Source organism: Panicum virgatum, chromosome 8K (assembly GCF_016808335.1).
Source record: "Panicum virgatum strain AP13 chromosome 8K, P.virgatum_v5, whole genome shotgun sequence".
Taxonomy (NCBI): Eukaryota; Viridiplantae; Streptophyta; class Magnoliopsida; order Poales; family Poaceae; genus Panicum; species Panicum virgatum.
The window spans coordinates 5,381,826-5,403,817 of NC_053143.1; the positions used below are offsets into that span (position 1 = coordinate 5,381,826).

Below are 21,992 nucleotides of genomic sequence, written 5' to 3' on the forward strand. Positions count from 1 at the left end.
GGCCGGTATAATTTTTAATCGTCTCGAATTAACCGAGATAGTCATTTTTTATTAACCGAGGTGGTTATAAAACACCACCTCGTAAAATTAATTAATCGAGACAGGCTCCTCAAAATGCCTGCCTCGGATAATAATGGCCCATTTTATAGCCTAGATAGCTCATCTCGACCCGGTATCACCCACTGATAAGGTTTCAGCTCTCTCACTTCTCGCCCCTCACCCTCAGCCCATTGTGTCGCGTCCTCCTTCCCCGCTGCGCCCTCCCTCCCCTCCTCTCCCTCCTTCCCCGAGCGCACTAACCCCTCCTCTCCCTGTCCCTCTCAGGTGCGGCCAGCGGCTCCGGATCAAGCAGCACCAGGGCTAGATCCGAGGGGGACGCAGTCGGATCCAGAGGGACGCAGCGACGGCGGGACTCGGCAGCGGCGGGATGTGGCGATGGAGGTCGTGGAGGGCAAGGCCGCGTGGGTGGCTGCCGAGGCGGCTGGCGTGACGGGATGGGCTCGGCGGGCCTGGGATAGGCTTGACGGTTTTTTTCTTTTTTTTTGTTTTCTATTACATTTACTGAGGCGGGCAGGAAAACCGCCTCGATTAAGGCCACGATTAATGGTTTTTACCCGCCATCGTAAATATTTCTGTAGTAGTAAAAAATTTTGTAGTAGTGGCGGCGATGTCTAAGATGCCGACGCTCGTGAACGAGGATCCGAGTGCCAGAGGGTGTCGGTCCCGCGATGAGGGGGCTGTAGAGTAGCTGAGTAGGTCCGGAGAGAAGGTGACGGAGCGCTGGAGCGAGCCTGAGGAGATGGGCAAGGTCGGGGACATCGACGCCGCCACCGCCGCGAAGAACCAGTGGATTTTGGTGAGCGGCTTCTTGCCCATTGTGCAGGAGGTCGTGACCAGTGCCTCTTAGAGCAAGGCTAATGGAAGAGCTGGCAGTCGGCTGTAACCAAATGCCACGTCAGCTTTGCATAGTAAATTTTTTTATTTTTTCACTTTTTTCTATTCATCCACTACATCCATCATTTGGTGCTCCTCTTATCTAGCCCAAGCTTAGAACCAATAGGAGTGGCGGTGGAGCTGCAGAATAGTGCAACAGTCGGCCCTTGCCGCCCGCACTACGCTGGGAGTGGACGTTTTTTTCCTCGAGCTCAGCGTTCAGCCTGGCGTTTTACAGAACGCCTGCTCCCTTCTCTCTCTGCGTTTCTCTCTCTGCCAGCAAGGAATTTTGTGACGTGTACATGCATTCAGCCTGCTGATGTGGCTCTATAATACTTGCTCTTAAACAGCCTCCCAAAGGTCCGCGACCGAGAGTGGGACCCTGCGGTCTAGGAATGGTGCAGGAACGACGAGGGGAGGGCCGAGGAGGAGGAGACCGCCGATGGCAGCAGGAGGAAGCTTTTGGAGGAGTACTGAAACGTTGATAGAAGAGGGAAGTGTATATTTGTCTTTTATAAATATGTCGATACCTGTTTGAGAAGAATATATTATTATAAAGGCTATAAGGCCAGTCTCAGTGGGGGTTTCATGGCACTGTTACCTAGACTGCCACGTCAGCTTTTCTGTGAGATGAAACTACCGTTAAACTGTCAGTCTCAGTGCACAGTTTTATTGCACAGTTTCATAGGCAAGATGTAGTATTTAACATGTGCATTGTGTGGTGATCAAATGTACCATGAGAACTCTATAGAATTTTTTGCAATTGTTTCTAAACTATGTATTAGTCTAGTAGAACATGATAAATAAACATTGATGTATCCAAAAATATGTTTTGTTGAACTTCAATACCCACACGATCTTAAATGAGCACATACATGAAAAAGATTACATATAGTAGATCTCAATTTGTAGATAGACGACGACCGTGCTTGTTCCAAATGTGCTCCACCAAGTCCTTAAGTTGTATATGAGCCGAACAATCTCGAATATCACCTTCTTTTTCTAGCACTCTTTCAAATGGAACATAATCTTCGGGGGAGAATTCTGGTTCTTGCACAGTCACTGTACTAGGAGCCTCATTTAGATCAAGATTCTCTTCAATGTCCTCATCTTTTTTTTCATCTTCAACAATCATATTGTGAAGGATGATACAAGCTAGCACCACTCTCTCAAGTTGACCACGATCGTATAGGCGAGCTGGTTTTTTCAAGACGCTCCATCGTCGACGCAATACTCCAAATGATCGTTCAATATCCTTTCTCTTCCCTTCTTTTTCATGTGCAAACAGCTTGTCCTTGTCGGAAATGGGCAAGGATATGGACTTCACAAAAACAGCCCATTCCGGGTATATCCCATCTGCAAGATAATAACCTGTATTATATTGGTTTCCATTCACCATGTATTGGACCCTTGGAGCTTGCCCTTTTAGTTCTTCAATAAATAGATGAGACTGGTTTAGGACATTGATATCATTATTAGAACCTGCAACCTCAAAGAATGCATGCCAGATCCAAAGATCATGAGAAGCCACAACCTCAAGAATTATCGTCGGGACTTTCTGATCACCCCGAGTAAATTGGCCCTTCCATGCAGTTGGACATCTCTCCCACTGCCAATGCATACAGTCAATATTGCCGAACATACCAGGAAAACCTCGTCTCTCACCAAATTTGAGCAGACGCTCAGCATCTGCCATAGTGGGTCGTCTCAAATATCGTCCACTAAATACAGCTATAACACCCTCGACAAAATACTTCATTGCCTATAGTGAAGTTGTCTGGCCAATTTTTAGAGACTCATATAGATGATCCGCCGCACTGCCATTAGCTAATTGGCGAATAGCTGCAGTACACTTTTGTAGTGGTGTGAGTCCTTGCTGACCTAGAGCATCCACCCTTGTAGTGAAGTAGTCAGAAGACCACTTGCCTAATTCGTCAACAATGCGTAGGAATAATGGCCTACGCATACGAAATCTTCGGCGAAAAATATTGAGTGGATAAAGAGGATTTTCTGAGAAATAATCATCCACAAGACGCTGATGATACTCCTCTCGCGGCCTTTTGATATAGTTCCTTGGAGAAATCAATGATCAGATGCCTCTTGAGAAAGAGCCTCTACGCTTGCCTTCAGGACCACCCTTGTTTCACTGATTAAGTCATCTAGGAGTTCATCTTCTGCAATGAACACATCCAACAAATTGACAGTGTTGCTTGATGAATTTTGGTCCGACATTTTTGTGGATACGAGAACCTGTTTGATGGTAAAATACATCTTAAAAACAATCATATGTTCAATTTAATCATTACCAGATGGCGTAAGACATTAGAAGGGCTCAAGGAAAATTCAGTGGGCACAATCTGCATTTACATGCATATCAAATTCTGTTGGCACATAGCAATTTGTGAAAGCTCGACAGTGGGAAGCACATGCCAAAACAATAACCAACACCCTCTGCCTTCTCTTTGAAAAAAGTTCACCCAACTCTGCGAGACAGTGGCACTCACCTGCAAAGTCAGTAGCCTGTCCTCGATGAGCACCTCCTTTGTCCAAGAGGGAAAAGATGGTGGCGACTATTACAGGAGAAAGGAGAAAAGATGGTGCTCTAGAAAGGAGATGCTGCCGAGATGGACTAGTACTGGATGTATATATAGGTGAAAGGAGTACCAGTTCACATTCACATAATAAAGAAAGGACTACCAGTTCACATTCACATAATAAAGATGAAGCCGAAAGGAGCTTCAGTCTGAAAGCAACAGTTCACATTCTAATGGAGCAGTTTCACACCAAAATAACTGAAAAATAATACTTAATTTCCACTATATTGCAGCCTTCCAAAATAACTGACCAAAAGCACAAGCCTCCCAATTGATATCCTTGCACAGATGCTCCTGTTAGTGGAAGATGGAACATATTAGCTTACAAGATCACCAATTAATACCAGCACAAGGTAACTAAAAAATGTGTCACCAAGAACTTCCTAGATGCAACTCGACAGGCACATAGCAGGGTTCAATTCAGTACTACACTATTAATAGCAGCGTTGTGTTAACTGATTTTCAGAGCACTAGGGACATGCACCAAGCACTAGTAACTGAGAGCAGACTATATTCACAGAACAAATTCTCTAGGATGAGGCAAAATCACTAACCTCAATCATTTTGAAAAATCATCTTCTCCATCTTGAGCAATGTCTTGCCATGGCTAATCTTCTCTTCGGCCGACATCTGACTTGTATCCCGAGCCAGCAAAGAAGTATAAGCTTCGAGTAACTTTGCTTCCTTATGCTCTTTTGCAGTCTGCAAATTCATCGTAGAGATCTCAAGTTGTGCCTCTGTCGTTTGTTCACGCTCCTTCTTACGCTCTTGCGTAACTTCAACAATTTTATTTATATTTTCTCCAAGGATTTCAATACCGTCCATAACCTGATCTACCTTCCTCTTCCCTCTGCGTTCTTGCTTGGCTGATTCCCTCCCAATAGGACGTTGTTCAGCTATGTCATCACCATCTATGGCTTGGCTGCTTTTTTTGCTTTTATCTTTCTCTGATTGAGCAACAAATGTGCACCATTTCGGTTCATCTTTTAGAATCTTCCACCAGTGGATCAATGTGAAATGTTTTTCATTCTTTTTCTCATACCTCTTTTGTGCTTCATCCATCAGTTGGTCGTCGGAGTATCCACTCTTATTCATTTTACAAACTGAAATCCAATAACCATTGAATTCATTTATCATTTTGCTTAGGCGTGTCCAATGGATCTTCAGGCTGTTGGTGTCTCTATGATATTCTCGTTGCTTGTTCTGGTTAAACTCCTTAGTGATTTGACTCCAAAATGAACCACTTTTCTTTTCATTTCCATGAATAGGGTCTTTAGAAGTATTCAACCAAGCACTTGCCTGCACAATTGAAGTTTATGAAAGTATCATCAGTACTTAAGTTAGGTTATCATATTAATATGATCTACGTAGCGTGATTACCAGTTTCACTTCCTCTTCATGTGACCAATATCTTTTCTTTACTGACCTACTTGCCTCAACACCATCTTCTTCATCAAGGTCAATGCTGGCCCTTTCATTGGGATATGGTTCAGGTGTGCAGGCGATGGTGGCTGGAAGGTGTTTGCAGCTCCAACATAATGGGAATTTTCACCAAAAGGTTGCAAAGGTGGAAAATATGGTTGCTTTAACATATTCAAATAACCACCCCTACAATGGATCAGTGGTGCAAGAACTGCTTAGATAGAAATAACAGGAAAGCACAACTAAAACTGAACATAACAAATTCCAGATACAAAAGGATTGAGTTTAATTGACAGCAGGTATGTCCTGGATGATAGAATATATACATCATAGGTGCATGTTTTGCAACATAATATGCATGTTTTTCAACCAAATGAAGGAAGACGACAACATAAAAAAAAAATGCTAGCGGCTAGCACACTGCACACTCTGAAGCAATTCAAACTAAGAAATATGAAATGCCAACTCAACTTAAATCAAACTTCATCTGCTGATCTGCATATGGTGTATATGTGATTAAAGGCAAGGCCATGATAACTGCATGTTTAGCTCATATATGCAAAAGCATCCAGTAACTACATAAGTGATCTACCATGAGGAGAAATTTAAAACTACAGGGTCACAGTCTCAAAGAATTGAATCAAAACTACATCTCACAAGAAACAAAGAGCATATTTACCATGGATTTGAGCACTGGTTTCCATGTGGGGAAGAATTTGGGGGCGGCGCCGTAGAAGCTGCAAATCCAGGCCAATTTGGGGGCGGCGTCGGTGAAGCTGCATATCCGGGCCAACATGGGGGAGGTGCCGCCGGAGAAGATGCAGCAGGCAGAGGAGCAGCAGCCGGCGGAGGAGCTGCAGCCGGCGAAGTGTCGCCGCCGCCGCCGCCGCCGTCGCCTGTCGTTGTGCTGGCGCCGCGGACCTTCACCAAGCCACCACTGCGGCCCTTCTCGGTGCCACCTCCACGGGCCTTCACGGGGCCGCCGCCGCCGCCGCATATTGCCGTGCCGCCGCCGGGCAGCTCCCCCTTGCGGGACATCTCGCCCGCCCAGATGGCACGGGATGCGGCGGATCTGGGAGGGCAGGGGCCGCGGCGGCTTGGGAGGAAACGAACTGCAGGGGCGGTGGCGGCTCTGGGAGGAGAGGAAGATGAAGGGCAGGGGCGGCGGTGGATTTGGCGCGAGCTGGGATGGATTTGGCGCGCAAGCTGGAAGCGGGAGCGCGGGAGGAGGGAGTGCGGGGGGAGGGAGCACGGGATCCGCCATGAAATCGTCGCTGGCCTCGGTGCGCGTTTCGTCGGCGTTTCTTCGACTTGGAAACAGCGCCCGACTCGTTTCGTGGGGAAGAAACGGTTCCCATCTCTCTCCTATTAATTTGCCAGTCATGTCAGCATTTTTGTTAAGGTGTCCATCTAATTAATGCTATAAAATTCTCACTGAGACTGATTTAATGTCCACCAGCAATTGACATTGAACTATACTGTGTGGTGGCAAAGACCTTTTTTAGTGACTCGTGACAAAAATCATCTTTTTTTAGTGCCCACCAGCAAATTTTGCCTAAGTATTAGTATTAGTATTAGGATTAATTCAGCACAATCAGCAGCAAGAAAGCAATTCCAAGCAGAACAAAGGAATTGAGGAAACACCATTCAGATAAAAGAAAAATATGAATCCACGAGAACGGCAACGATGCCCACTACTTGACCTGCAGCACCACGAGATGGCCACTACATCGTTGCATAAAGCCTCAGCCATGGTCGCCTTGTTCTCCGAGATCAATTCCTCGCGCAGCTAGCAAGCAACGGTAGATGATTTGCAGGGTGTTCTGCTATGGACTGCGGCGGTAGGAGATAGCCATTATTCTAGAATCCGAGGTAGGAGCAGAGGGAGCGGCGCCGGTGCGACCGCAGTTAGAGGCAGGCAGCGGCGGCGCTATGGGGATTGGGGAAGAGATGGGGAAGGCCGGAGAGGGAGCTCGAGTTAGCTTGCTTTGGCTCGTTTAGCTCGCGAGCTGGCTCGTTATACTAAGGGCAACCACAATGTATGGAAAAAACGGTAATAGGCAATAAATGCTGGTGGGCCAGCCAGTCATAAACATTGTCGGCTGAGGCAATAGCTAATATCGGATAATAGTGCTATGGCCGGTAGTAGAAAAGTAAAATACAATATCTGTACAGTATAGACAATAAAGTATTCTAGATTCCAACGGCCACCTGCCCCCGCCTCGCATCCTTGCCGTTGCTGGCCCCACCTCCTATCCGTTGCCCACCAGGCATGTAGCCGTTGCTCCTCCTTGCTTCAACTCCTACAAAAACAAACCCATGGCAAATGAATCAAAGCACAACTCCATATTTTCAAGTCACAGACAAACAAAATGGATCCTTCGCAAAGAGATTTCATGGGTGTGTTTAACCCATCCTCTCAAAACCAACACCCAGGCAGTTCGAGCCAAAGCTCCCCTCCTTCCCCATTTACCGCAGCATTCCCACAATCTCATTTTCCTCAATATGTAGCCCCCAATTTTAAGAATTTCCACCCTTTTGGTCCAGCAGGGAGTTCTCAACCCTATGGACATTCTCCTCCGAGTTATCAGCAAGGGAATTGGCCACATGCAACACCAATCAGATTTCAAGGTTTTGGATCTCAAGAAAGTTTTATGCACTCACCAAATCAAGTGTTCGGAGCTGCATGCAACACTTCTTCCCATGGATCAGAATCAACTTCTCCATGACCTGCAACACAGCAAGACAAGCAACCAGTGAACCTCAATGACTCAAGTAGTAGCAGTGAAGGGGTTGAGGAGGTTACAGGGAGGACACGGGTCAATTGGACAGAACTTGAGAACCAAAGACTGCTTAGTGCTTGGTGTCACCACTCTATTGATGCTGTTAAAGGAACTGATCAGAAGGCTGAACACTATTGGAAGGCTGTAGCAGTGGAGTTCAACAATAACACACCAGAAAAGAGCCGCAAAAGGACAGCCCTGCAATGCAAGACACACTGGGGTGGTTTGAAGAGGGATATTTCAAAGTTCTGTGGAGCTTATGCTAAGGTTAGAAATACCTATGTCAGTGGGCAATCTGAGGATATGGTTATGGAAAAAGCTCATCAGTGGTACAAAGGAGGAAACAAGCAGAAACCTTTCACTTTAGAGTATTTGTGGAGAGATGTCAAAGATCTACCTAAATGGCGTAGACTGCTGGCACAAGAAGAAGAAACCAAGAATAAGAGGACTAAACTCTCAGAATCAGGAGCGTACACTTCATCATCTAACCATGACACTGAGGAGGAAACAGTGGGCAAGCAGTTGAAACGTCCTGAAGGACAGAAGAAAGCAAAAGCAAAGTTGAAAGCGAAAGGTAAAAATATCTCACCATCTCCTTTGGGGGAGCAGCCAACTCAGAACATGGTGCTCTATCATCAAGCCAGTTCACTCAGAGCAGAAGCTACAATCAAAGCTGCAGAAGCAACAGCGAAAGCAGCAGATGCCAGAATAGAAGAAGCTAGAACGAAGAAGTTACTTGCCTACATAAAACTGTCAGAGAAAGACACATCAGGTTACAACGAAGCAGACCTGAAGAGACATGAAGCTATTGTAGACAAACTACTCAAAGAAATATGAGTAATCCAGTGTCAAAGTTGTAGTATTTAGTAGTATCCAGTGTCAAAGTTGTAGTATTTAGTAGTATCCAGTGTCAAAGTTGTATCAGCAAGTAATGAGTTCTTTGTAGTTTGTAGTATTTAGTAGTATCTAGTGTCAAAGTTGTATCAGCAAGTAATGAGTAATCTATAATAAGTAGTGTCGAAGTTGTGTGAAATGTTGTGTTGGAGACATCTTTACTTGATCTCAAAATAGTAATATTTATTAACCATGGAGCTTGCTGATTCCTGTGTTTACCATAACCTGAAATAAAACAATAGCTATTACAATACTGACAAAAGCAAAATATAGCTGTTAGAATACTGCCAAATCAACTAGCTGTTGGAGTACTGCCAAAAGCAGCAACTAGCCGTTGGAATCCAACATCTACAAATAGGGGAAGTGAGTCATCAGAACAACACACACTCATTCTTCATCCCAACATCCTATTCCACCAGGAAAAAATGTCTTCCGACATAGAAGATCAATCCATTCATTCAGATGATTCTATAGCTGATAGTGAGAAGCTAGAAGAGATGATGTGGGAAGGAATCAATGACCCAATGCAAGCTGAAATAGATGTTGAGATTGAAGCTGAACTTGAAGCACAACTTGTAGCGCAGCAGCAGGGAGGTACAAGCCGACGTGGGGGCTACAATCGGAGGTATATCAGAAGAGATCATGAAGGTGACCACCAAAGGCTATTTGATAAGTATTTTTCAGATAATCCTTTGTACACCGATGATCAATTCCGTAGGAGATTTCGCATGCGAAGGCACCTGTTTTTACGCATTGTTGAAGCTCTTGGTAATTGGTCCCCATACTTTCGTCTTAGACGAGATGCATTTGGTAAGGTGGGTCTATCACCATTGCAGAAATGCACGACTGCCATTAGAATGTTAGCGTATGGTACACCTGCTGATCTTATGGATGAAACTTTTGGTGTTGCGGAAAGCACATCAATGGAAAGCATGATTAACTTTGTTCATGGTGTTAGATATATATTTGGTCAGCAATATCTTCGTAGGCCTAATGAGCAGGATATTCAGCGTTTACTTCAATTTGGAGAGGCACATGGATTTCCTGGAATGTTAGGTAGTCTAGATTGCATGCATTGGGAGTGGCAAAATTGCCCGGTTGCTTGGAAGGGGCAATATGTACGTGGTTGTTATGGAGTACCAACTATCATGCTAGAAGCTGTTGCCTCTAAGGACTTATGGATTTGGCATGCCTTTTTCGGTGCTGCTGGTTCAAACAATGATATTAATGTGTTGGACCAGTCACCATTGTTCACAGATGTTCTACAAGGGAGAGCACCACCTGTTCAGTTTACAGTTAATGGGAAAGCATATAACATGGGTACTATCTAGCAGATGGAATTTATCCAGAATGGGCAACATTTGTGAAAACAATCAGTAGACCTCAAAGTGCTAAGCATAAGTTATACGCCAATTATCAAGAATCAGCAAGAAAAGATGTAGAACGAGCTTTTGGAGTTCTACAGAAACGTTGGGCCATCATACGCCATCCAGCACGCCTTTGGGAACAACATGAACTAGCAAATATTATGTATGCATGTGTTATTTTGCACAATATGATAGTTGAGGATGAGAGAGGCTCCTATGGAGTACCAGATGAAAACACATATGAACAAGGCCAATTTTCTCCTCAGATGGCAGGGCTTGCCGAAGGCCCCGTCTATGGATTTACTGATGTCCTAGAGAAAAACGATAAAATTTGTGATCATACAACTCACCGCCGTCTCAAGGAGGATTTGATACAACACTTGTGGGACAAGTATGGTGGTCAACAGCATCAAAATTAGAATCAGTCACACATATACTGAGATTTATTTGGATGTATTATTCTCAGTAGCTAATTACTTGTAGTTTACGAGTTTGTACCAAGCTATCATAATGTTATTGTCTCATATTCATGAATAATTTAGTACCATGCCATGCTATCAGTATGCATATCTCGTCAATCAATTAGACAGCTAGCTTCACGACAATCAGGAACTGACCTTGAACGGGGAAAAAATCCAAACTTACAAATTAGCCGCACCCCACATGTTTTGGGCGCCTGCTCCTTCCTGCGACGCATGGTGCTTCCATCTGACGCACAGCGCCGCAGGCTGTGCTCGCCCGCCGCGCGCCGCGGGCACGACTCTTCCGCGAACCGCCGCAGGCTGCGCTCGCCCACCGCCGCGCCACGCCTGGATTCTTCTGCGCTGTCCGCCGCACCCGGTAGATCCCGCAGACCGCGCCGCCGTCCTCACCGGAGAAGGAGACGTACGAGCACCAGCAAGAATTAGCTTCGGTCACGGGAAGGAGGGAGGAATCAGGGGATTTGGGCGTCGGCGCCGACGGGGGCTCGGTGGAATCGAGAGAAGGAATTGGGGATGGATCTCGCGCGAAGGAACACGAAGCAGTTGCCCGGCCGAGGATTTTTTAACTGAGTGGGACCCACCTTATCTTTGTTTTTTAGGAGAACCATTGTGAGAGATCGGTCTTAACTATTATGGCTGAAGGTGGACCCCAGGCTATTGCCAATTTCGTGATATACATTGCCCTTGCTCTAACAAGCTGAATTGTCTGCTCGGCTCGGTAAGAGATCAAACTGCGCTGGTCCGAGCTGAACTGAGCTGATCCGAGCTGAGCCCGCTTTGCTGGCTTCCATTCCACCCACCCAGCCATTCATTTCCGACCGCCCTCCATTGTTGACTGGCGAGGCGCTCCATTGACAGGTTAGCCCAGAGCTCTTTCCCTTCGTCTCCTCCCTTCTCCCTCACCAGGGCAGCACCAGGTTAGCCCACTGCCTACGCTCCTTTTCTTTTCTTTTCTAAAAAGCTAAAAACGAGAGCGAGAATACAAACCTAGCCCCTGCTCAGACAGATCTATCGGGGGAGTACAACACCACCTCACCGGCGATGGAAGGCCGCTTGCTAGATGTCGGCCAAGGGAAGGAGCACACGCCGCCGGCGGCGGCGGCGACAGGAGCACATCGCACTCGCTACTTGGTCGCGGTAAACTTGGCTCGCACCAGATCTATCTTCGCCTCTCCCATCATCACGGTTGCAAGTTCCATCGACTTCAGCTTGGGCCTTGGGCTCAATCAATGATAATATAATAATAATAGAAACAAACTTAATTACCCACAACACAAACCCCTTGCGAACCCATGATTTTAGGTTTGGTTTCTTGATGAGTGATGTTTTCAATTGTTTGTGCCCTCTTTCCTAACTAGCCGATCTAATTCCATGCACATCTTCTCTTGTATTTGCAGGTATTTCTACTTGCCTTGTCAATTGCTTATGCTGCCGTCGTTCTCGACGTGGCCGACATGTACGCTCATAGCTGGATTGAAAAGCTGCAGATGCTGCCGCTCTGCATCCTTGCTGTCGCAGCACCAATGCTTTGGGTGATCATGTTCCGAAAATTTCAAGATGCAGAGGGGTAAACAAAAGCTGCTCATTATTTCTCGAAATTTTTTGCTAATCCGTTATACTATATGGATTTGGAATGTCATCGTGTTGTAAATTACCTCGTATGATTGTGCGCACCTGTTGATCTTCCCCCGGCTATATCTTTTCCACAGGAAGGGAGGGAGGACACGGTTGTGAATTGTGCTCCATCTTGTGCTGCAGAGTAGTAGGAGACTGTTGTAATCAGTTCATGCTTAATTAGCCTTGTGATCGAAGGTGGACTGTACATTTTCATATAACTGTCACTCTGACAGCACAATTACTCTAACGGGAGTAAAACCCAGCTTTTATAAAAAGATTACTATATGTTTGTAATATCCGTTCAATTCTACCGATTTTATTGACGAAAAAAAAGTACGGATTATATTGCTACTACAAGCACCAGGTCAGATTTCGTTGCATGTGAAGAATACCGCAGATACAGCTAATTTCTCGTTGTGCCAATCCGTACTACTATGTGAAGTGGAACTGTGATCGATTGGCATATAATGACTCCTCAATGAAGACACCAATGAAATAAAATAGCTTCAATGCATCCAAATAAGTTTATTTAGGTTGAGAATGTCTATATACGTCAGGGCTGAATAATGTGATTTCACCTAGAATCATGACCTTCCGATTAACCAAGCTGTCACCATTAACCATAGTTCCACCATTTTAACTCAATTAATCCACTATGCACCCAGTCACCTGGGTACATATGGTGATGATGCATACATAGCTCACAAGGTTCACTTACACAAAAGAGTGGTTCAAGTTACAACACAAGTTGTTCATTGCACTTGGTTCACATCAGAGTTCAACAGCAGAAACTACAATACGATAGTTGGAAGATACACGCCCTTGGGGCCAATGCCACAACCCACGAGTTACACCACCGCTCATAGGCTAAACCCATCGCTCCCAATCCACCGAAGGGTGAGCAGTGTAGCAATAACCATAAACCAGGCCCGTCTCTCCTGCAAAAACTTAGACGGAGCACCATGAGCACATGAGTGTAATCAATAGGACTTGCCTAATATAACAAACATAGGATAATGCATTTGATTGTAGCAAGGTATACAAGTTGGTTTGCCTAAAAGCAGTTGTGCAACAAATACGTGGTTGTCTATCCTACTCTAAGCATAGCAAGGTTTAACAAACATGAACATTAGGTGCCAAAGGTGAAGCTTCATCTTCCAAGAGCCCTTTCATTGACAACACTACTCTGAAGCTAGGAGTTATAAATATGCTAGTAACCAATAGTGCGGTATTACGAATTATCAAAATAAGTCAACTATGCAGAGGGGGTACAAGTTCTACCCACCAAAGACCGAGGCTATTGCCCATACGATCCCATCAAAATCTGCAACGAGTAACTCACCACCTCAACATTTCTCACACCCGACCCAGTGGCCTATGAGCAGTTTGAGATGTGCCGGTATACTAGCAATCCTAACTAGCCCATGCCCCAAGTTGCGCCGAATCCACGGAGCTACCAGATCGCGACATAATATTAGAGTTACCATTCTCATACATGGCAAATGGTCTGTTCAAGGGTGTTCAAGACACACTACGACAGATGTGACGGTTCTTAAATGACCCAAGTGAGCTATACCATCCAAGACCCTGTCTCACTATGAGTCTACCCATTGCCAGTCCTTGCATCAAGTTCATGAAGTTGACCATGTTTTAAATTATTCATTACTAAGCAAGCAATTCCTATCTCGCGCTAACTGTGAGAAACCCATCACAAGTCCTAATTCTACAGTGTCTAAGCAATTAAGCAGGGATTTCGTGCTAGAAGGTGTAATCAATACTTCAAGGTAAAGTTGTGAACAATAATGATGATAGCTCAAATAGGTGCGCCATGGAGTGTAGTCACAATATCCTATACATACATATGCATAGAGGTATAACATAGTCAGTTACGCAATTATAAAAGGGAGAGATGCTTAAGAGCCTACCTTGGTGCTCCATGGGTTCAACAGGTTTGGGTTCATTAACGTACTCGGATTTAGACCCAATGGTCACGTCCTCAGTTGTTTCAACTCCTACATGAATAAAATGCCATACATAAGTAACATGATGCTCATGAGTTGCTATGATATGACCATGAAACAAACATAAACAGTTAGGGTAACGCTACTAGTAGGTCATGAGCTAATAGTAATAGATTGTCAGCTATCACATACGGATTGTCCGAGTGTATGGTCGGACTGTCCGTGTGAACTACCTCGGACCGTCCGTGAACAAATCAAGACATGTGTAGAATTGTGGCTTGGTGCTCTCAAGGACTGTCCAATTGCTGTGGTGGACTGTTTGTTTGAGAAAATGTAACACCTCTGTAATGGAGATAAGACATATATGGACTGTCTGTACATGTGTGTGACCCCAAAACATAGGGATGAAAAAATCTGTCCTGACCGGCACCGTATACAGTATATACTGATTGTGTACTGTATTTTCTAGAAAAACAGAAAAAGTAAAAAAAATCCAGAATCTGGTGAAATCAGGACTGAAAACAGTTGGAGCTGTTCCCTGACTGTATTTAGGCTTCATTTGGCAAAAAGGGGGCATAACCCACGTGAGATATCTTCCAAGCAGGGATTGGGTTGATACCCTTCCCTTCACCCAATCCCTATCCACCTGGTGATTTTAATCACCAAAATCCCGTGGCTCATTTGGAAGCGACCTTGATTAGCTTTCGATTCGCTGGTTGCTGCGGTGCAACAATTATATGTGCAAGCATTGACTTCAGCATAGAAATTACTCTAGTCTAGCATAAGATGCACATATTGCTAAGTCACTCCAACATCATTAAACATGCAGAAAATTATAAGGGTTTTTTGTCTACAGGACACTGCGAAAACACTATTTTGTGCGCTGCACACTCTCATTGTTGAAATAGTCTGCAGCTCACCGTGACTTCTAAATTTTGTGCGCTGCACATTGCTCCTATTAAACTAGTCATTTGCAATATGGAAGGAGAGAGAACAGGCCCTAAAAAGACTAAAATGCCCCTGGTTGTCTAAAAGAGCATTCTGAAGCCATTACCCCGTCTTGCAGCCACAGCAACCGGTCAACATATTTGAGGAGACAATATATGTACAATAATTGACTAGCATATCATAATTGTAAGGATGCAAGTTCATGATGCAAGTTGCAGTGCCATTACAAGTCCAGTCAACATATTTGAGGAGACAACATGTCCCAAATTACATCAATTTGGCATGCCAAAAGACGTTGACTGGATGCAAGTTCGTGATGCAAGTTGCAGTGCCATTACAAGTCCATTTAGGGATCTAATTGCCATTAAAAATTACAAACAAACAACCACACGCATCAGGCATTCATTAGATAGGCAAGTGCCATTGTTCCATGCACCTCAGCCTCCTCCACTGCAATTCTCCTAGCTCGGCTGTGAAAGAAAACAAAGATTAGGGAAAAAACATAAGTCTGGATATTGATATTAGAAAATGGTATAGATTGTGCATTGCAGTGGAGGAGTAGGAGAATAAAGTCTGGATGTTTACCTCCTAGTTAGTGCTCCAGGACTACACTTTAGATCAAATGGGCTAGTTGGTGTTGATGGTGCATATAGCAGCTTCTCTAGTGTACTTGGGCTGGCTCCTACTTTTGTGTTCACTTGCTTCTTGGTCTTCTTATTTTTAGGTGTGCTTGTGCTGGTTGCTACTTTCTCCTTCTTGGTCCTCTTATTTTTAGGTGTGCTTGTGCTGGCTGCTACTTTCTCCTTCTTGGTCCTCTTATTTTTAGGTGTGCTTGTGTTGGCTGCTACTTTCTCCTTCTTGGCTTTGTTACTGTTTGGTTTTGGTTGTGCAGGAGGTGGATCATCTGAGTCATACACTGTCTCATTGCAAGTTTTTTGCATATGTCCCAACTGACCACATCTCTTGCATCTCTTTCTTTTCTTGCTACCACCCTCAGCAACTGATTTTATTCTCCTACTCCTTGGTCTACCTGCTGCCCTCTTGAGTACTGGAGGCCACAGCTTGAATTCTAGTTGTACTTGAGGCCACATACTCTTGTCTGGTATTGGTTCCATCCAACCTTCATATGCTGATTTGAACTTTGACACAAAGTAGCAGCTGTCGACATAATCCTCCAACTCTAGACCCCTATAAGAGCATATCAAACTGATTGCATGATTACATGGGAGTCCAGTGAGCTCCCATCTCTTACATGTGCAAGTTCTTTGTTCCAGATTAACAATATGTCTCCAAGGTGTCAAATCCCTATAAACACCACTGATCTCTGCCATGTGACCAACACTTTTGTGGATTGAATATCCAACCAGTCCTCTACTCTTTGCATTGAGAGACTTTATTATGTGTGGCAGCACTTTACTAGTCAACTTCATGGCTAGAGTTCTTCTTTGATACAATTTCTCCATGATTTTTTGTCTAATTGTATCCATCAGTTCTATCACAGGCAGTGACTTGTCATGTTTTATCCAGTTATTGAAGGCTTCAGCAATGTTATTGGTCACATAGTCACACTTGCTAGCTGTAGAGAAATAACATCTTGCCCATAAGTGCTTGTGATTGTCCTCAATCCATTTCATTGCTTTTGTGGATGATGCCTTCATGATGTTATAGTGATTGTCAAATATGTCCTTCCTGTAAGCTCTTGCAGCTGGCCAGAGGTTCTTTTCAAAGATCTTTCCACGATATCGCTTCTTAAAATTTTTGTAAAGATGCCTCATGCATTCCCTATGCTCTACACCATTGGTGAAGACTTTTGTCAATGCTATGTCAATACCTTTCCCAGCATCAGTTGAAATGACAAGTCCAGGTGGAGATCCAATTGCCATTGCAAGCTTGTTCATGAACCAGCCCCAATTATCTTGTGTCTCTGATCTAAATACACCATATGCCACGGGAAACATCCAGTTATGTCCATCAATGCCTATAGCTGCAGCTAGCTGCCCCTTCCACCTTCCAGTAAGAGCAGTGGAGTCAATGCCCAAATATGGTCTGCACCCATTTTTGAATCCATCAATACATGTCCTCAAAGCAACAAACATCTTACTAAATCTCATCTTGGACCCAACCTTTTCACAATCTATCTCTACTATGCTGCCAGGGGCCTTTCTCTATCTCTGCCTTGAATGCAAAAGCATAGTCAAAACTATCCTCCCATTTGCCCAAGACCTCATCAAGTGCTAACCCCCTGCCATTGTAGACAATCCAGTATGACAACTTGATCAAGTACTTCTCCTCCAACTTGTTCTTCAAAGCAGAAGCTCCAATTGTGGGATCTTGTCTCAACCATTGGATTACTCTATCCCTAACCCAGAATTGATTAGCCATGCAATTGTTCTGTACTTTACTAGTGCTCTTGCAATAATGCTTGTTAGGCATCTTCTTAATCTGCCATGTCCTTTCATCCTGCAGTTGTGATACATGTATTCTCCACTTGCACTTCTTGACTTTACAATATCCTCTATACCTCCTTGCTTCATTATAACGAGCTACAATTTCAACCTCATTCAGAATAGCATACTGTCTAATAGCTCTCATGAAAGTGTCTCTATCTTCAAATGTCACCCCAACAGCAATCTTGGGGTTTTCTAAGTCAGTTATATGCTCAACCACATCACAACTTTCCTCATCATCAATAGCACAGTCATCATTATCTTCTTCATCAGTGTCAGGAATGTAATCAAAGCCAATGTTAGAAGCAGGTTCAGCAGGCTCAACAGGCTCATCATCTACTCCAACGTACTCTATTTCATCATTTTCACCCCAAGGATCATTGGTACGAAAATCAGGATAATTAGTCTCATTAGTAACAAGATCAGGTGCACTGTCAACTAGATCTGATTTGATTTCAGTGCTGCATATCAAAAGCTGATTTGATTTCATATCAACAATATCAACTTCACTACATAAACTGCTATTATGATTGGGCTGGTTAATGACTGAAACTACCACAGGAAGCCGTCTAATGTCCCCATACATATCAATTGCAGCAAGCAATGAGGAATCAGAATCAATGTCGCTATACTCACATGCAACCTTGTCCCAAAAGCTCACCGATAAAGTTTGGGCACTGCTTCGCTTTATCTCAGCATCTAAGTCAGTATAGAAATCCATCCATGAAATTGTATCCTTATCACGAACCCAGTTCTTATTGCAGGTGGCATGAATCACATGTGTACCATGCTCCTGATAGCTAGGGATGCGGATGGCAAATCTACAAGCCGTGTTGCGGTCCATCCTACAAAACAAAAAAGAACAGACAAGGATGACCCCAACAGCAATCATGAATGCTACAACCTCAATGACAGCAAGAGTGACCTTAACTTACCCATCTTGAACCCATGACAAATCCAGCGCTTTCGTCGGAGATCCGGTGCTGTGTAGCCGCCCCACACCACGTCGGGAAATTGGGGATCGATGCGACGACATCAGACTAAGCTGTAAACAAAGCCACCAGAACAGTTCATGTTTAGGTGAGTAAACTTCTCATGGCCTTAAGTAGAATCCACCCATCGAATCCCCGCCCCCCAAATCGAGAGCAATCAGACCTAGCGCAAATCGCCGATAATCCACCAAATCGCCGATAATCCCGGCCCCCAAAATCGAGAGCAATCAAACCTAGCGCAAAAATCCACCGATCGAATCAGGGCCACTAACGCCGCATCCACAAAATCTGCATTACCGCGAGCTACCTGCGAGAACTAGGCGCGGAATCACAAAATAACTAGGCGCGGAATCCACAAAATCACGAAAGAACTAGACGCGGAATCGGAAGGGGCAGAGCACCACTACCTGCGAGCGAGGGGGTGCAGACTGCGTCATCGAGGGGGCCGCGCGGGATCCACGTGCAGGCCACCGCCGCCGTCCCGGAGACCCGGACACGCGCGCGGGGGCTCCGGATCCGCGTGCTGGCCACCGCTGCAGTCTCGGACCCGCGTGCAGGCCACCGCCGCCGTCCCAGACGCGCCCGCGGACGCGCGCGCGGGCTCCGCGTGCAGGCCCAGGGGCGCGGTGTGCTTGTGCGTGGTGGCCGTCGCGGGCGCGCACCCACGGGCGGGCGTGCTGGCCGCCGCCGGGTCAGGGGCGGAGTTGACGAGGCGTCCGCGTGAGCTCGCGAAGAGATAAGGGTCAGGGTGGGGTGGGGAGCAGAGGCGTCCGTGTGCGAGACGAATGGATAAGGGGTTACGGTCAGGGGGCATTTTAGTCTTTTTAGGGTCTGTTCTCTCTCCTTCCATATTGCAAATGATTAGTTTAATAGAAGTAATGTGCAGCGCACAAAATTTAGAAGTCACGATGGGCTGCAGACTATTTCAACAATGAGAGTGTGCAGCGCACAAAATAGTGTTTTCGCAGTGTCCTGTAGACAAAAAACCCAAATTATAAAACATGTACAAAATTCTTCTGGAAAAAAAAGAGAGGAATGGAAAAAAAAAGAGAGAAAATAATATAAGTAGCCCCAGAAGTTTTGGACTGTACATTAACTAAATATTACTCACTTCATTCCAAATTATGACTTTTCTAGATATGTAGCTATGCTAAAAACTCAGAAGATACATGCAGAAGATACAAGAAGACAAATAATTAAGATACATGCGATGAGCCGCAAAAATTCAAACGTAGCAATAAGCAATGAGTTGTACTACAAAAATTTAAGCCTTTTTAGCTGGTATGGACCTGGTACATATTAGTACCAAAAAAATGGTACCTGAATAGGGAGCAGCACCGCTATTCAGATTTTTAAATGCATACATAGATTTGTATTGGAAGCACAGTATCTCTTTAGCATGACTTTTAAATGAGAAGACACAGTAGCTCTAGATTTAAATGCATAGGAATGCCAAAGGTTTTTAACTGCATAAAGAGATACGTCATCTTTCCAATTGAAATGCATAAGGCTACTACATTACTGCTAACATGATCTAAATTACTAAGCTAGCTAGTCAAGCAGAACTGAGCAAAGTAGTGCAGAACTAAACAGAGGACTGGACAAGGTGCTTACAGATGACACCATGAACCAAGATGTTTACAGATAACAAATTAAAGAAAAACTAGACTATTCTGGTTCTATGCACACATTATGCAGTAAAATAAAGCCATTTTGGTCTATTATTTGTCACTATCTGAATATAAAAAGCAAGTGGAGATGTAATTAATGTCGTAACTGGTGAGTGGAGATGTAACTACCTCTTAAGTTGTCTCTGGCCTGCATTCGACATTGCTTATATCATGCTCTGATTCTGTATATGGAAAGGATTAGGCAAAATGTCAGAGTATGCTGAAAATGAAAAATAAGAAAAGAGGCAAAGAGCTAAGAAAACAAGTAATATTAAACAGATGACTTAGTGGCTAGCTGGCTGACTGATGGCTCTGTTCAATTGACAAGCCCAATTAAAAAACTAATTGCATCCTTGCTAGTGAGCATGTTTTAAACAATAATTGAGGTAGCTATAATCCCACTACCCTCCTTTTTCTGAACAATGGAAACACTAACATCACAGAAAAATAGTAGTCTCAAGCCTACTTCTGTTTGAGCAGAAGCAATTGAAAATGGGAAAATAGCATCTTGAACCCATTTTTTATGTAAAACTGGAAAAAAAACTGAATAAAATCCAAAAAAATTGTAGGGTCCTATGCAAATAGGTTACAAAAATAGTGCCACACATTCCCAACTAATCAAATATCTGTTACAAATCGGTATCCATTTGTAATGAACAATACGGATTGAACTGGTGATCTTGCTGGACTTGTAACACACAGTACTTGGAAAGCACAGAAGAAATAGCTCCATATGCTAGTAAATATCTGCGATATTTTGGATACAATCCACAACCAAATGAACCATTACAAGAATACAAGTCTTCGATGCCCCCCATTTGGTTCAGCTCGATTAAGTCTTTATATTTTCAATTTGATACTCGCATTCTTTTCCAGATGCTGCTTCAGTACACTTGTTTCTCCAAAAAAAGAAAAAAGAAATGAATATCTGTGTTCAAAATTAGTACACCACTACACCTTAACACTAGATGCTGCTAGTGTCAGTGACACTGCACATCATTAGGTTAAAAAGTATGATATGTCGATGAGTCGTTAAAATGTCTGACTACACCAGATCATAAAATTAACTAAGAATTTGCCTGTGACTCATTACATATTAAATAATAAGTTAATAAGGATTCAGAAGCGAACCAATGGATTATTGAGGAAAATTGAACAACTCACCAAACCTTCGTAGGTGACAAAATACAACCTTGAACAATTCACCAAACCTTCATAGCTGAGAAAGTACACTCCAAACTGTACGGTAGCACAAGATGCATTCAGATTTACAACGTTTATGAGAAGGGAAAAAAAAACTACACCGGAATTGGCTGAGGAAGGCCAGATCTACAGCTCCAATGCAACGGGCATCCTATGCCGCACATGGAAAGAAGGACCATCGATCTGGTTGCCCATTTGAAAAAAGGGAAGGAAAGGGCGTACCAGTCCGATGCTCGTCACGGGCGACGCGCCCCGACGGAGACTCAGCAAAGGACGCGCCGCTCGCCCAGCCATCGCCGCGGAGTGGCGCACCTGGTCACTGGAGGAGCCGCCACGCCACTCCAACCCTAGCGAGAAGGCAGGTATGAGCCGAGGAGGAGAAAGGGGGAGGGAAGGGGACAAGGAGGCGGAGGAGTTGGGAAAGGTACACCTCTGGATCCGCGGCGCCGTCGTCGGAGTCGCCGGCCACGGCGGCGCACGCACGGTAGAGATTGGTGAGGAATGGGGGTGGGTCGATTCAGCCCAGGAACGGTTGCTCTCCCGGAACACGGATGGCGGGGATTTGGGCTCAAAACGTGGCCCAAGCGCACCAACCCTCACTTTCAGCCCACTTTTTGAATGAACCTGAGATACGTTTCCGATTGGTTTGTTCCACTTCTACTGATTTCGTTTTCCCAGC

General features: G+C 44.5%; 3 protein-coding genes, 1 long non-coding RNA gene and 2 pseudogenes across 25 annotated transcripts; 3 read left to right on the forward strand and 3 right to left on the reverse strand.

Annotated features, from left to right (window-relative positions):
• Positions 1–1,720: 1,720 nt before the first annotated feature.
• LOC120643680 lies at positions 1,721–3,121 on the reverse strand (annotated as a pseudogene).
• A 437-nt stretch (positions 3,122–3,558) lies between these two features.
• On the reverse strand, positions 3,559–6,300 carry LOC120643681 (proline-rich protein 13-like). 5 transcript variants are annotated; one of them, XM_039920126.1, is made up of 5 exons: positions 5,721–6,300; positions 5,629–5,681; positions 4,954–5,135; positions 4,082–4,826; positions 3,559–3,821 (listed from the first exon to the last, which is right to left on the reverse strand). In XM_039920126.1, the coding sequence occupies exons 1-4, from the start codon at positions 5,985–5,987 to the stop codon at positions 4,801–4,803; spliced, it is 528 nt and encodes a 175-aa protein (XP_039776060.1). In that variant the 5' UTR covers positions 5,988–6,300; the 3' UTR covers positions 3,559–3,821; positions 4,082–4,800. The 5 variants fall into 5 exon arrangements, 4 of the variants coding, with proteins under 4 accessions (XP_039776060.1, XP_039776059.1, XP_039776058.1 ...); XR_005663101.1 differs by having other exon boundaries at positions 4,908–5,135; positions 5,629–6,273; XM_039920125.1 differs by having other exon boundaries at positions 5,629–6,299.
• A 1,214-nt stretch (positions 6,301–7,514) lies between these two features.
• On the forward strand, positions 7,515–8,569 carry LOC120645350 (glutathione S-transferase T3-like). Its single transcript, XM_039922149.1, has 2 exons — positions 7,515–7,580; positions 7,691–8,569. Exons 1-2 carry the CDS (start codon positions 7,515–7,517, stop codon positions 8,567–8,569), a joined length of 945 nt encoding a protein of 314 aa, XP_039778083.1.
• Positions 8,570–9,051: 482 nt separating this feature from the next.
• Positions 9,052–10,412, forward strand: LOC120645351 (annotated as a pseudogene).
• Positions 10,413–11,180: 768 nt separating this feature from the next.
• Positions 11,181–12,443, forward strand: LOC120643684. 4 transcript variants are annotated; one of them, XR_005663110.1, is made up of 4 exons: positions 11,181–11,333; positions 11,478–11,612; positions 11,873–12,042; positions 12,185–12,443. It is a non-coding gene; the product is annotated as an uncharacterized LOC120643684 (long non-coding RNA). The 4 variants fall into 4 exon arrangements; XR_005663111.1 differs by having other exon boundaries at positions 11,193–11,333; positions 11,482–11,612; XR_005663108.1 differs by having other exon boundaries at positions 11,232–11,392.
• Positions 12,444–12,700: 257 nt separating this feature from the next.
• On the reverse strand, positions 12,701–21,880 carry LOC120643682. 15 transcript variants are annotated; one of them, XM_039920133.1, is made up of 7 exons: positions 21,744–21,880; positions 21,536–21,660; positions 21,303–21,349; positions 20,240–20,292; positions 18,384–18,493; positions 15,587–18,293; positions 15,158–15,471 (listed from the first exon to the last, which is right to left on the reverse strand). In XM_039920133.1, exons 5-6 carry the CDS (start codon positions 18,482–18,484, stop codon positions 17,129–17,131), a joined length of 1,266 nt encoding a protein of 421 aa, XP_039776067.1. In that variant the 5' UTR covers positions 18,485–18,493; positions 20,240–20,292; positions 21,303–21,349; positions 21,536–21,660; positions 21,744–21,880; the 3' UTR covers positions 15,158–15,471; positions 15,587–17,128. The 15 variants fall into 15 exon arrangements, 9 of the variants coding, with proteins under 9 accessions (XP_039776067.1, XP_039776065.1, XP_039776063.1 ...); XM_039920131.1 differs by having other exon boundaries at positions 21,280–21,349; XM_039920129.1 differs by having other exon boundaries at positions 21,275–21,349.
• Between the last annotated feature and the right edge of the window lie 112 nt (positions 21,881–21,992).

Coding starts and splice junctions, on each gene's coding strand:
- LOC120643682 (XM_039920127.1), bottom strand. CDS start 17,112: ATGAGATTTAGTAAGATGTTTGTTGCTTTGAGGACATGTATTGATGGA. Junction 15,472..15,586: donor CCTGGAGCACTAACTAGGAG/GTAAACATCCAG, acceptor TTTCTTTCACAG/CCGAGCTAGGAGAATTGCAG.
- LOC120645350 (XM_039922149.1), top strand. CDS start 7,515: ATGGACATTCTCCTCCGAGTTATCAGCAAGGGAATTGGCCACATGCAA. Junction 7,581..7,690: donor AACACCAATCAGATTTCAAG/GTTTTGGATCTC, acceptor CCTGCAACACAG/CAAGACAAGCAACCAGTGAA.
- LOC120643681 (XM_039920122.1), bottom strand. CDS start 6,213: ATGGCGGATCCCGTGCTCCCTCCCCCCGCACTCCCTCCTCCCGCGCTC. Junction 4,827..5,628: donor AACCAGTGCTCAAATCCATG/GTAAATATGCTC, acceptor TCAATTGTGCAG/GCAAGTGCTTGGTTGAATAC.